The 13,534-nt window shown below is 34.1% G+C and overlaps 7 protein-coding genes across 7 annotated transcripts; 6 read left to right on the forward strand and 1 right to left on the reverse strand.

The window, feature by feature from the left end:
- TpMuguga_02g00922 (tRNA pseudouridine synthase D (TruD) family protein) lies at positions 1-2,342 on the forward strand (the record flags this gene model as incomplete). The annotated part of the gene is made up of 1 exon (XM_760397.2): positions 1-2,342. One exon carries the CDS (start codon positions 1-3, stop codon positions 2,239-2,241), a length of 2,241 nt encoding a protein of 746 aa, XP_765490.2. The 3' UTR covers positions 2,242-2,342.
- A 133-nt stretch (positions 2,343-2,475) lies between these two features.
- On the forward strand, positions 2,476-3,081 carry ykt6 (Regulated-SNARE-like domain protein; the record flags this gene model as incomplete). Its single annotated transcript, XM_760398.1, has 1 exon — positions 2,476-3,081. One exon carries the CDS (start codon positions 2,476-2,478, stop codon positions 3,079-3,081), a length of 606 nt encoding a protein of 201 aa, XP_765491.1.
- Positions 3,082-3,717: 636 nt separating this feature from the next.
- Positions 3,718-5,561, forward strand: REV1 (impB/mucB/samB family protein; the record flags this gene model as incomplete). Its single annotated transcript, XM_760399.2, has 2 exons — positions 3,718-4,985; positions 5,015-5,561. The coding sequence occupies 2 exons, from the start codon at positions 3,718-3,720 to the stop codon at positions 5,523-5,525; spliced, it is 1,779 nt and encodes a 592-aa protein (XP_765492.1). The 3' UTR covers positions 5,526-5,561.
- Positions 5,562-5,696: 135 nt separating this feature from the next.
- On the reverse strand, positions 5,697-7,868 carry DRT101 (Phosphoacetylglucosamine mutase). Its single transcript, XM_760400.2, has one exon. It carries the CDS (start codon positions 7,666-7,668, stop codon positions 5,776-5,778), a length of 1,893 nt encoding a protein of 630 aa, XP_765493.1. The 5' UTR covers positions 7,669-7,868; the 3' UTR covers positions 5,697-5,775.
- A 626-nt stretch (positions 7,869-8,494) lies between these two features.
- On the forward strand, positions 8,495-10,410 carry FACE1 (Peptidase family M48 family protein). The gene is made up of 4 exons (XM_760401.2): positions 8,495-9,064; positions 9,151-9,381; positions 9,413-9,535; positions 9,594-10,410. The coding sequence occupies exons 1-4, from the start codon at positions 8,678-8,680 to the stop codon at positions 10,200-10,202; spliced, it is 1,350 nt and encodes a 449-aa protein (XP_765494.1). The 5' UTR covers positions 8,495-8,677; the 3' UTR covers positions 10,203-10,410.
- A 209-nt stretch (positions 10,411-10,619) lies between these two features.
- Positions 10,620-11,844, forward strand: PSMA1 (Proteasome subunit alpha type-1; the record flags this gene model as incomplete). The annotated part of the gene is made up of 6 exons (XM_061305498.1): positions 10,620-10,751; positions 10,872-11,082; positions 11,184-11,314; positions 11,382-11,521; positions 11,630-11,723; positions 11,753-11,844. The coding sequence occupies 6 exons, from the start codon at positions 10,620-10,622 to the stop codon at positions 11,807-11,809; spliced, it is 765 nt and encodes a 254-aa protein (XP_061161460.1). The 3' UTR covers positions 11,810-11,844.
- Positions 11,845-11,885: 41 nt separating this feature from the next.
- Positions 11,886-13,474, forward strand: FACE1 (Peptidase family M48 family protein). The gene is made up of 5 exons (XM_760403.2): positions 11,886-12,294; positions 12,362-12,592; positions 12,642-12,767; positions 12,798-13,119; positions 13,176-13,474. The coding sequence occupies exons 1-5, from the start codon at positions 11,914-11,916 to the stop codon at positions 13,448-13,450; spliced, it is 1,335 nt and encodes a 444-aa protein (XP_765496.1). The 5' UTR covers positions 11,886-11,913; the 3' UTR covers positions 13,451-13,474.
- The last annotated feature ends 60 nt before the right edge of the window (positions 13,475-13,534 follow it).

Raw genomic sequence — 13,534 nt, forward strand, 5'->3', positions numbered from 1 at the left:
ATGTTTGTACTACTGTTATTTATATACACGTCAACAGCATTTATAGTAAACAATATAAAGCATATACCAAGAATTATGAGTAACAACATGGCAAATAAGAGCATTTCAGTGGGAATTGAAAGGACGATTTCTGATTACCTACCTAACGTAAAATCAAAAAGAGTTAACGGACTAGTTAAATTCCTTTTGGAGGACTTTCATGTCCATGAAATTGATCTGGAAGGTAAAATATTGAACCTGGGCCGGTTTTTTGAGATCTCAGAAATTGAACGAGCCTTCGAAAGGAAAAAAAGAACTGAAACAGGACAACAATTTCTCTCATCTTATAAGGAAAATCCAGTGGTAAATTATCCAGAAGACTTGTTTCAGGATCAAGACAAGGTGAGATTTAATGCTTTCCTAAGATCGCTGAGTAATAAATTGCATTTTGACCCGAAGAATAATGAGCCTGATTTTGCAGTATTATGTTGCAAAAACGGAGAAGATAAGCAGATTAGAAAAAGAGTCCATCAGTGGATAAGAACTGAGCTGCCTTTTTTGGATTCAAAAACAATAGATTTGAAGGATTGTAAAGATGATCAGAAGATGAGTGAATACCTAGAATCCTATCCTGACCTTTCTAAATTACCTCACCACTACAACCCAATTATCGTTGTCCCTGCCAAGCTGTGCAAAAGGTTTTTATCCACCAAAGTTAAAGAAAATTGCTTGGAAACGGGTTCAGAACCTGAAAACCACCTTACACTCGATGAAATAGTTAAAAGCGTAGATAAAACTGATTATGAAAAATATAAACCTAAGTCATATGCTAGATACTTGCATTTTAACATGCTTAAAATAAATAGAGACACCTCAGAAGTTATAAATATGATATGCAAGTCAGCGAAAAGATCAAGCTTTGATGTTTTCTCAGCAGGAAACAAGGATAAAAGGGGAATAACAGTACAAAGGCTGTGCATAAGAAGATGCAGAATAGTAGACCTGTTCGAAGCAATGACAAAAAGGTGGTTCGATGATGTGTATGTTAGCGATTTGTTCTATAAAAATTCAAAAATCAGCTTGGGAGATTTGACAGGAAACCATTTCAAAATAGTCATCAGAGGTATAGAAGACCACTCAAATATACACAAATGTATGGAAAGACTGAAAAACTATGGATTTATAAACTATTTTGGACTTCAAAGGTTTGGAACCAAAATGGTGGGAACCCATATAGTTGGAGCAGCACTAATACACCAAAAATACGATCTTGCAATCAGACTGATCCTAGGAGATATAGAAAAAGCTAAACAGTACAAAGTGTTCAATAAATTTTACGATAACGCTGATCTAGATAAATTGAATAATTATGAGTCCAGACCAATTAAGTCTGAAAATGAGGAGGGAGAAGTGGAAGACAGGAAGTTTAGGTGGGCAACTGATTACTATTTAATAGGTAATGATGCGGAAATGGCACTAAAGTACTTGCCTAGTCATTTGTTTGTAGAAAAGAGTTTATTAAAGGGCGTCATTTCTAATATACCCCCCGATAAGTGCTTAGGAAGAGTACCGAAAAACATTCTCACAATTTATGTACATTCAACCCAGAGTCTTTTATTCAACCTTGCAGCAACAGAAAGACTTGAGAGATTTGGATATAAAGTTGCAGTAGGTGATTTAGTTGCAACGGGAGAACAAGAACTAAGTAGTTCTAGCGAAAGTGAAGATGATGAGGTTAATCTAGGCCTAAACAAGAGAACACAAGTAGTTAAAGTTGAAAATGAAGAAGAGGCGAGAAGATATACAATTGATCAAGTGGTTCTACCGCTCCCAGGAGATAATGTAAAGTATCCAGAAAACATGGAGGATTTTTATCGCAAAATTTCCATGGAAAATTTCAATATTCCACTAGAAGACTTCTCTTCATTTAAAGATATTGAGGGTAAAAAGCACAGAAGCCTGGTTTCAGTGAGAGGATCATATAGATTCCTCATAGTAAAGCCCAGGGATGTTTCATATGAAGTAATAGAGAAGCTTGAAGATCCTTTCCAGGTTCTAATAAAGCCAGAAATAGAAGGATATAAACAATGTTTAGAGAAATATGAAACTCAGAAGAATTTGGGAAATATTTATAGATTAGGAGATCTAATAAAGAACAGATCTGCGCTCCTCTTAAGATGTTCTCTCCCGAAATCCTCTTATATCACGGTAGCTTTAAGGGAAATCATAACAGATCAGTCAATAGAAAGTAATCAAATTTAAAGGTGACGTTTTCATTACATTATTTAAATAATTTGTTCTAATGGATTCTTTCTGTTCCCACACTAACATCCCCTATATCCAGCTGGATATCATTCTAAAATAGACTTCAATTTTCATTAATTTTGTTCAATTATATGTTTCTAATTTATCTAAATATATTTAACTGTTCAAATATTAATTTATCGCATCCAAACTTGATTTTCATAACGATAAAACACATGTAAAGTAATTAAGATGCAAAAACATAACATAACATACCTAGGAGTGCTACAATGTAAAGAAGAACCAGTATTCCTAACACAATGCTTCCATTTTTCAGATTTGCCGTACTTTTCAAGAGGCCAAGCCAAAAATGTGTCGACTTTCATGGCAAGAGAACTGTCAAAGAGAGTAGATTATGGATTTACAGCAACAACAGTGGATGATTATCTAGTTTACTCAAATAAATGGAGTTCAGGATTGTGTATTTTATGTATTTGTAACAGAGATTACCCGTCTAGAACAGCATTTGGACTCCTGCAACATTCGTTTTTCCTATTTAATGAAAAATACGTCTATGAAGAACTAAAATTCGATAATGATTTAAATCTGAGCCTTCCAGAACTAAAGGAATTGATGTTAAAGTACAAAAATCCGGAAGCAGTGGATATGTATGAGAATGTATACGGGAAGGTGCAGAACACAATAAACATAGTACACAAAACAGTAAAGGACCTGTTAAACTGCGAAGAAAACCTGGAATCATTGGTAAACCAAAGCAAGGACCTGTCAACAAGAACAAAGGACGTTTTCGCTAAAAGTAAAAAGCTAAAGAGGAGAAGCTGCTGTTCCTTAATGTGAAAAAAGATACCAGAAACACCAATCACAGAGCCCTCTCAGCCTTTTAGTGAAAATGCAAGCACAGAGCAAAACTTACCTAATTCCAGCATTTCTTACTTTGCCAAAAAACAATTCAACGCAGCCAGATACAAAAAATTATTCAAAAACTGTTATTTTTACATCAATGACCTGAGCCACAGCTATAGAGAATATTTTGAAACATGCAAAGGCAGGTGCCACGTCTCAGTGGTTTTATTCAGAAATAGGTTGATCGATATCATACTGAAGAGAGGAGGAGCAATAGAAGCTGGCCTGTCCCCCTATGTCACACATTTTATAGTAGAGAGGCCGAGAAACAGTGATTCATGGTGGGTATTCAGAAGAATCAAAGGGTTGCCAAAGCAATATAAATTTATCACAGCCAAGTATGTTATAGAGTGTCATTTGAAGAATAAGAGGTTACTGGAGAAAAATTACTTCCCAAAATTTCTCAAGTTGCCGTTACCGTTGACAAGAATCAGGTCAAATGAGACCACACCGAAACGAGTTGAGGATAAAAAGCCAAACTCGCCACAAAGCTCAAAAGTCGAGTCCTTCAGATTCACAGAGACCTGGTCCCAACTCCTAGAAGCTGAAAACCTCCAAGAGTTCACTAACATGGATGTCGGAATATACATGAATGGGAATATAATGTATTTATTCTTTGAGAACTTCTTGCTGGATGCCATCTTGGGAGAAAACTTTGAAGGCCCAGCAGCAATCTACAACCACGGGAGAATCTTATCTGTTAATAACGAATGTTTTAACCAGGGGGTAAAGAGGGGAATGTATGTGGAAAACGCACTTGATATATGTAAAGATATGAAACCAGTCAAGTATGACTGGGATAAGGTCAATGAGAGAGGATTGAGAATCATTAGAATCCTGAAAAAATATACAGACCGCATTCTATCCCCTCAATACAATGAGTTTTACCTACAGATTTCATATCCAGAATGCAGAAATTTACTGGAAAATCCTTCCACAAACACAGACGAGAACATTTGTAACCTCGCAATCCAGATATCAAAAGAAGTACCAGGTGAACCAGTAATAGGGATTGGAAAGAACATGCTTGTCTCAAAACTGGCCTCAAAAAAATGCAGAAACTTGAAAATCAATTCCCAGGAATCTGATTATGATTACGAACTCTCGCCAATCGTCTGTATAACGTCAATTTATGGTGGCTGTTACATGGTTTCAGATAAAATTTGTATAGTCACCGATGGGTTCAAGTTCCTAAACAATGTTTACCTGAGTGAGATTCCAGGCGTGGGTTATCTCGGGCCCGTTTTGAAGAGTAAAGGTTTGGTGACTTGTAACGATGTTCGTAAGATAGGCACGCCCCTGTGCTTGCAATCAGTATTAGGAGGTAGGATTGGTAAGTTGGTATACAATTTTTGTTTCGGATACGATTACAGATGTGCGAATTTGCCCAAGAAACAACAGGACTTCTTTTTGAACAAATCATTCACGAGTGAAGTAACTATTGGTTCGCATGAATCCAACAGTTCTACTTCCGATAACTGTACCCAAAATTCATCAAAACAAGGTGATCTTGGTAAGGAGTCTGAAAAGGAACACGACGAATCAAAAGTAAGTTCTATAGAGACAAGTCAAGAATCAGGATGTAATAATGAAGGAAATAATCTTAATAGAGAATCTGAAGAAAGAGTTCTCAGAAGGTTACTCAGCGAAGTGTTAAAAGACCTTTGCTCTGTATACTCACTCTTCGACAAGTGTATTATTAATTATTCCATCAAGTACAAATGCAATATTACACTGCATGTACATTCTGACTCCCAATATACCAAGTCTATCACTTCAATCCTTGACAAACAATCACTGAGGCACACAATCAACAGCCTATATAACAAAATTAAGAGGTAAGTTAATATTTTTAATATTTATTTAGTGAGTTTGGGATTGAGTTTCCCAAGATAAAAAAGATACAGCTGGAGGTACTGGATGTTGTTAGAGTTGACGAGGATATCACCTTCATTGATAAGTTTTTGAAAGAAAGACCGTCAACAGGTCAGGAATCTCAAAGCCCATTCAGAATGTCATTTCTCTCACCATCCAGTGCTACAGCTACTTCTAACGACTCTGTATACTCACCAAGTGAAATGTGCACCCCAACACGTAGACTAAACGGCTGGAAACTGGACTCCATTTCTATAGATTCTGGGACACCTCAAAGTCCAGCTAAATCAGCAAGCTCCAGCGTTGCTTCTAGAACTCTTATCACTCCAAACATTCTAAGATATGTGGACTTCAAGGGACAGATTTCTCAAAAATCTAACCCTGATTCCAGTGTTGACTCCAAGACTAGGACGCCCACCAGATCACGCAGGTCTTTAAAGCTTTCTAGGGGACAAAAATACATTACTGAGTACCTCTCTCCGTCGAAGTTTGAATTTTCTTAAAATTATTGCCTATTGTAATAATGTATTTAAATATTTCATGTACCCACCGAGATATTCGAATTACTCTTAAACCTGGATAATACCGGGCATAAGCACCCTAAACTAATGTTTAGAACTAGGGATTAATTATAGAACTAGGTTATTCAATTTTATTTTTAATTAATGTGTAAATAAAACTTTAAAATCAAACTGAAATTAAAATTTTAAAATTAAAATGTTTGAAATAATTTGAAATTAAAATTAAATCAAGTTATTTGAAATGAATGTGGTTTGAAAGACGTTGATTAGCCAAAAACACGTCAATTTCATTTACTATGTAATTCTGGACGTTCTCAACGATTGTATGAGTCTCGCCTTCCACATAAATCCTAAGAAGAGGTTCAGTCCCGGAAGGACGAAGAAAGGCACGACAAAACCTGAACTGTCTAGTCTTTGCATCAATCTTGTCCTGGAGAATTTTTGGCTCGTTTAACACTGTCTCGTTGGCTGAGGAGCTGAACAAAGTCTTGAGTTCGGGTTTAAGATTATACTGGAAGTGTGAGGACGGGAAATCTGTGTAAAAGTTCAGACAGTCATGAAAACTGAGTTTGAGAACTCTGAAAGCAAGCTCCAGGAACATAGAATTCAAAATAGCGTCACCACTTGGGAAAAAAATCTCGAGAAAGTCAAACAGGAGCGTGTCGGACAACTCATCCTTAAAATCACTCAGAGATGAAATGGTAGAGTTTGTCATGGATGTATCCAGGGATGATATTTCCAGATCATGAAGTGATGAGGGGGAATGAGAATTGGTGCTCTGGCCAGCTAGACTTTGAAAACAGTCTTTGGAATAAAAATTCCTGTTATATACAATGTTTCCATGACCGTTGGTCTCATAATAAAGTGAAATATCGTATTTTTCGGCAAGTTTCTCAGCGTTTTTTAAACCACTGTTGAAATACTCATGTTGCCATGAGATGTTCTTGTTTTCGGAGGTATATCGATCAATCAGGGCATCGATGTAATTAACGGAGGCGCCATTGGAATATCTTGTTTGGAATATTCCAATGGTGAGTTTCTTCTTGTAGTTGACTAGAAAAGTCCATAAAAGCATCAAAGTCACGATCAGGAGCCGGTCTCCGTCGAGTTGCTGCACAGTGTATTCACCGCTTGAATTCATTAGGGGGTCACATGGCATGTAGTAAAGAACTCTATCTGCATCACCATCGAAGCAACAGAAGCGTTTGTTCAGGTAAACATTAATGCTTTTCTTTAGTGCTTCTGGGAAACATGAAGTTGAGTACACGTATGAGGCTCCGCACTTATAGTTTAAATCACGGTCTTTTCCAAACTTGTGAAAGTTGCATACGGCAGGGATGATTCCAAGTTTTCTGAATATCTCGAAAAACCTTACTATCTTATACCCACCAACTCCGTATGAACAATCAAAATACAGTTCTTCTGGTTTGTCGAGGTTGTGGGAAAGGTCTACCAAGCCTAAATCCTGTAACGTATCAAAAATCTTGTTAAATGAATTCGACAAAAAGGATATGTACATTTCATCATCTTGGACGCATGTTGTACCAGAAGACAGGAGGTAGGAAATCGTAGGCGATGTTATTTTACCAATAAAATTAACGTTTGAATTGGTAAGATTAAGAAGATTGTAGATCGCCTTAATCCCCAGCGTTAAATTTGATACTAGTGAAGAACACGATGGCCTTGTGTCACATCCAATCAATATGTTGAGATTTAAATTTTTTGGTTTATATCCAAAACTGGTAAACACCTCATATAAAGCGGATTGGATGGAATTCCTTGTATTTACAAATGATGTAAATATTGGTTCCCAGACGCATTCCAAAGTCCGTCCTGATGGTGAAAAAAGTTTAATTCCATTGTCAGAACATGGATTATGGCTTGCTGTCACGACAATTCCAAGTCCCAATGACCCATTGAAACTCAGTGATCTGGAGTACTTTTCAAAATATGCTTCAGAGATGAAGGGAAGTGAGGCAAATAGGAGTCCACATCTGTAGGCTACATGTTCCAAATTTCCTGGTGGATTTTCTGTGCTTCCTCTGAAGCCGGCTGTTCCGTAAATTACATCTACATACCCTTCTGGAATATCTGGGCCATTTGGAATCTTGGAGAAGTCCAACATATCCCAAAATTCTTAATATATTAAAAAATTAATTATAAAAGTAGATTCCATCTATAGCCAGGATATTCGCAGAGTTAAAGTTGATGATATAACATGTTTAATGATAACGGTATATCATTTGATCATTTTTATAAATGTAAATCATGTGGAGTTATAAAATCGAAGGATAAAGTTTAATGAAACCATTTGAGAGCATGAGGACTCTCAAATGTGAGAATATATTCTAAACAATGGTGAGAAAATTTAGATATTGGGGTATCATGAAAAGTGTGATATTAAATGGATTTATATTTAAAAACATTTTTTGTATTAAAATATCATTGTTAAAAAACGAAATTGGCTGTATTGACCTAATTTGTCACTACTATTATAAATATATCATTAATGTATATTAAACAAGTGATTCTGTAAAGGATATTCAAGTCTATTAATTCAGCGATTATAAATTAAACACCAAACTCATTATTAATAAGACTTATTTTTTATCATTAAATTAATAGATGTTATATTTCTAAAGTTAGAACCAAACCCATTAGGAGTATAATTGTAATGACATAAAATTCATAAAGAATATTCTGTGTTTTTAATACATAAATAGAATCAATCATTTGGTAAAACTAATAAATATAAAAGTAAAAAATCTAACCGTAAAGATTAAAAATGATATATGTATATATACATATTCGAATAAAAAATAATAATTAGTATCAAATAGAAGTTAATAATTTAAATTTATATTTAAATGTTATAATAGTTTGTAATATGGATATATAAAAGTGACAGGAAAATGTTAATAGACCAAAACCACATAATAAGTAAGCACATCCCACAATCAACAATAAATAATAATTTGAAGTGCAAAAGAATATCAATAAAATTTGTCTGAACAAATACTTAAATAATTAAACTCTCAACTACACAAATTATTAACCCCAGATATAATACCAATTTAATGTTGTTTCTCAAAACCACTACCCACATAGTTCATTGATTACTGAAATAGGTCAAGATGGGTTTACGCAACTTATTCACTAAGCCTTTGCATTTTGAATATGCTCTTCTAGTTTATTCGTTGTTGAAAGTTTTGAGGCTCTATGCACTATGTAGACAGTTATGTTTGGTTAAAAAGGAACTGGCTGGAGAGAAGAAAGTTGTCACTACTTTGGCTAAAAAGGATGATGAAAATTATAAAAGAACACTTGCTCTCCTCAAACCTTACCTAACATCAGCCGCTTACCACAAAACGTTGGAATACTCGAAGGACAAATTAAAACATGCTATGCTCTTCGAGTTATTGCATTGGCCTGTAATGTTCGCATTTTTGTTTAACAACAATGTCTTGAAATATTGGCATTTAGCAGGAAAACTATTAGATCATAAATGTCAATATTCACAAGTTCGTTTTTATACCTAACACATTTATTACTTATTCCATTTTTCACTAGTGTACTTATATTTTTCTTATATTAATTATGTTTTTAGGTTCTTGTCTACTTTGCTTTTAGACTAGGATTTACATTCGTTTTTCGTCTCCCGTTCCGTTACTATTCTGCGTACAGGTTGGAAAAAAGGCATGGGTTTAAAACTAAAACCCGATTTGTTTTCTTTAAACAATATTTCCTATGTTATGCCTTTTATGTTCTAGCTCTAACTGGATTGGCTTCTGGACTAACCTGGCTCCAGAAGCTTTCCAAATCAAACTTCAGAGTAAATGTAAGTTATAGTTTAATTAATGGTCTTTCAGGGTTTCGCATTCTTGGTTGTTTTCAAAACTGTCTTAGTGTTTGCAGTTCCATTGTTACTAAGGCTGAAACACAAATTGAGTCCATTAGCTGATCCTGAGCTAAGGAGGGAAGTCGATACAATGGTAATACTATTCTCAATACTTTATATTATATCTTTATTTAACTCTTATAAATTTTTAGGGTAAAAAACTGGGATTGTCATCAAAGAATGTTCATGTTGTATCACATAATACGGCACATACCGATGGTGTCAGTTTATCATGGGGATTTTGCAAGTTTAAGCATGCTTATCTCAATGAATCTTATGTTACCCTCGGAAAACCATCTGTTATGGCATTGGTTGCCCACACCTTTGGCCACTTCAAACATCACCATTTCCTTAAATCATTTCTTTTTGATCTAACAAAGGTTACATTCTTCCTATTTTTGTATGATCACTTCAAAGGTGATTCAGCATTATTCAAGAGCTTTAGTACTTATTCTGTATCAGCTCTGACACTCAGGCTCGATACCTTCTACATGGCAGTCTTAGCTCCATTGAATTATCTATTTCTTGTACTGAGATCAGTTTATTCACATTTCCTTGAATTTGAGGCTGATCGATATGCTGTTAGATTGGGACATAGTGATGAGCTGGTTAATTTTTGGACTACCGTTTATAGGGAAAAGAAGTGGTTTTTCAATGTAGATCCACTTTATGGTCCCTTATTTAGTGAAAGGCCATCACTTTTTGAGAGGGTTTATGCTGTTTACGATTCTACTGTAGCTCCAAAGCCTGTTGGTAATTAAATTTTGTTCCTATATATATTTGGATTGAGGGGATATTTGATTAAAAGGATATTTGGATTATGAACTTAAAAGGTTTTAAATTCGTCCCCTGTTACCTAACTAATTTAAATTTAATTATAAAACATGATTTTCCAAGAATCACGCCTTGAACAAAATTTAACACAGAGTTTCCAAACAATATTAATCCTTTAATATTATTAATTTTTCACATTTGTTATCTAGATTGTGTCTTACAATATTAATAAGTTGATATATTTTGAATTCAATATCTAGGATTCCCCAGAAACCATTAGATTCATCGTTATTTTAACATTTCCCAAAGAATCCTCTGTACCAGTAAAATCACCATTATTAATTAGTTTATCATTTGTATAATGTGCTAAAAATCATCCATTTGTATTTGTGAATTTTGTCAAAATGTACAGAAACCAATATGACACTGATTGTATTACTTGGTCTCCACAAGGTCGTTTATTCCAGGTGGAATATGCTATGGAATCTGTTAAACAGGGTACTTGCTGTGTAGGCATAAAATCTAATACACATTTGGTGGGTTATTGAATATATTATTTGTGTCATCTAATAATCCATATGGTTATAATTTTACAATTCCCTATTTATCCAATTTCACTAACGATAACTAGCTAATGATAACTAACTGATGATTAGGTTTTGTGTGCTCTAAAACGTAAGATATCTAAACTGGCTCAGGTTCAGGATAAGCTTTATAAGGTTGGTGAATACATTGGTGTTGCTATGTCTGGTATAACTTCTGATGCTAAGATGATTATTTCCTACATGAGAAACGAGTGTTTGAGTAACAGATTTTTGTACGGATGTGACATCACTGCTTCTCAACTCGTATCGCTAGTTTCCGAAAGTATCTTTCATACAGCTCATACTACTTAAGTTGTATGTAGTCATATATTACATATTTTACAATTGATTCATCTGATTATTTTTCTGATTATTTAACTTTAGAATCGCAGGCCAATACTCAGGTATCTTCTAAAAGACCTTTTGGAGTTGGTCTTTTGGTTGCTGGCTATGATGAGACTACTGGTTTACACTTGTTTGAAACATGTCCTTCTGGAAATGTGGTCGAGTTCAATGTATCAATAGTTATATTCCCATTGTATAATACTGACACAAATGTACCTATATTACTTAATTCATTAGGCTACTGCTTTTGGTGCTAGATGTCAATCTGCCAAAACATATCTGGAGAGGAAGATCGTTAACTTCTCAGAATCTGACTTGAATGGACTTATTTATCATGCTATTAAGGCTTTGAAGACTACTATACCTAATGATGGAGAGTATCTCAATAACTACACATACTAAACCTCCACTATTGATCATCTGCTATTTATCATCAACAATACTGCCTCTACAATTATCCTATGTTTCTATTAATTTTGTTACAGATTTGATGTCGATGTCATCTCAGTAGGTGTAGTTGGTAAGGGAACTCCATGGAAGGTCTTAGATTCTGACTTTGTTCAAACATTTGTTGATAAGGTATTACCTGACTCACTCACTGGCTGTAGATTAAACAAGAAGATGGTGTAAATGATAATGATGTAAAAGATGTTACAATGCAATAATAATTTTATTAAATAAATCTAAATATTATAATAATCTTATTAATGTGTTTATCACAGATCTTTTATTATTGGGTATATTTTTTTATTTATTATTTTTTTACATAATGGGTGTTACTAACTTATTTCATCGTCCTTTACATTTTGAGTTTTTTGTATCTGTTGTTTTATTACACGAGTTGTTCGAGCAATACTTAAATTTTCGACAATATCGCTTTGTAAAAAAGAAGTTAACGGGAGATAAAACATTCTTGCAAGAAAATAAAAATGATAGAATATATAAAAAAACATTGGAATCAGTTAGTGAATATTTAAATTCAGATGATTATAAGAAAACTGTCGAATACTCATATGATAAATTGAAATTCAACGTTTTCAACTCATTGTTCCATTTCTTATTCGATCTGTTCCTTTTATTTGTTCTGTTTTCGCCAAAATTATGGAAATTTTCAGGAAAAGTACTTAAAAAAAACAATGAATATACCCAAGTAATTTTTATTCAAACATTTTGATTTTACCAGTTACTCAGTATATTTTAACTGTAAAAATGTTTAGTCACTGGTATTTTGTGGAATTAAAATGCTATTCGATACTATGGTTGAACTCCCATTTGGATTATACTCTGATTTTGTCCTGGAAGAAAAGCATGGATTCAACAAAAAAACATATAAACTGTTTGTGAAGGATTTGCTATTAACACTTTTGCTCCAATGTGTAATAGGAGGCCCAGTTCTTTGTGCACTAATATTCCTGGTTAATTGGGGAGGAGAGCTTTTCTACTTCTACGTACGTTATATATATATATTATTTTTGAAAACTAATCTGTGGACTTTAGGTATTCGGATTTATCGTTGTTTTCAACTTTATCATGTTGATTGTATACCCAGAATTAATTGCGCCTCTTTTCAATAAGTTCGAACCGCTCCACGACGAAGAATTGAGAAATGATATTGAAAATCTTGTATTTTACTATACTTTTAACCATTTTTAGGCACGTAAAGTTGATTTCCCACTTAAGGAAATAAAACAGATGGATGGTTCTAAGAGATCATCCCATTCAAACGCATATTTATATGGGTTGTGGAAGTTTAAAAAGGTGGTAATCTACGATACTCTCCTCAAGCAAGATAGAAAAGAAATAGTCAGCGTGGTTTCCCACGAATTAGGACACTGGAAGCACAAACATGTTCCCAAGATGCTAACATTTTCATTCGCGAATTTGTTCGCAATGTTCTTCCTTTTCAAAAAGTTCAAGGATAACAAAAACATGTACAATAGCTTCGGATTCCACGGAGTCAAGTCTTTTGTAATAGGTATTTTATACATAACTACTTAATTTTCTCATATACAAAAATTAATATTAACTCAGGAATATCACTATTTTCAAATATCTTCACCGTTTTGGGAATATTGACGAATCTGGTTAATGTTACACTGACAAGATTCCACGAATTTCAAGCCGATAAGTATGCAGTCAAACTGGGATATGGTGAGGATCTAACCAAATCACTGTTATCTTTGCATAAAGATAACAAAGCCATGATTTATTACGATCCTTTATACTCATGGTACCACTTCGACCATCCAGTACTCTTTGAACGGTTGTACTCACTCTATCAGACTATGGCTGAAAGAAAGCTTTAATACATAATTTTATAAAATATCTTACATATAGAAGGTAACAACACATTTCAGAAATTTGAGTAATTTTCATAAAAAAAAATGATT

This window comes from Theileria parva, chromosome 2 (genome assembly GCF_000165365.1).
Source record: "Theileria parva strain Muguga chromosome 2, complete sequence, whole genome shotgun sequence".
NCBI classification, from domain to species: domain Eukaryota; phylum Apicomplexa; class Aconoidasida; order Piroplasmida; family Theileriidae; genus Theileria; species Theileria parva.

Bases quoted from the DNA above. Each gene is read 5' to 3' on its own strand.
- FACE1 (XM_760403.2), top strand. From the start codon at position 11,914: ATGGGTGTTACTAACTTATTTCATCGTCCTTTACATTTTGAGTTTTTT. The intron at 12,593-12,641 runs GTACGTTATATA...TGTGGACTTTAG, and splicing joins GAGAGCTTTTCTACTTCTAC to GTATTCGGATTTATCGTTGT. The intron at 12,768-12,797 runs GTATTTTACTAT...AACCATTTTTAG, and splicing joins GAAATGATATTGAAAATCTT to GCACGTAAAGTTGATTTCCC.
- FACE1 (XM_760401.2), top strand. From the start codon at position 8,678: ATGGGTTTACGCAACTTATTCACTAAGCCTTTGCATTTTGAATATGCT. The intron at 9,382-9,412 runs GTAAGTTATAGT...ATGGTCTTTCAG, and splicing joins AATCAAACTTCAGAGTAAAT to GGTTTCGCATTCTTGGTTGT. The intron at 9,536-9,593 runs GTAATACTATTC...ATAAATTTTTAG, and splicing joins GGAGGGAAGTCGATACAATG to GGTAAAAAACTGGGATTGTC.
- DRT101 (XM_760400.2), bottom strand. From the start codon at position 7,668: ATGTTGGACTTCTCCAAGATTCCAAATGGCCCAGATATTCCAGAAGGG.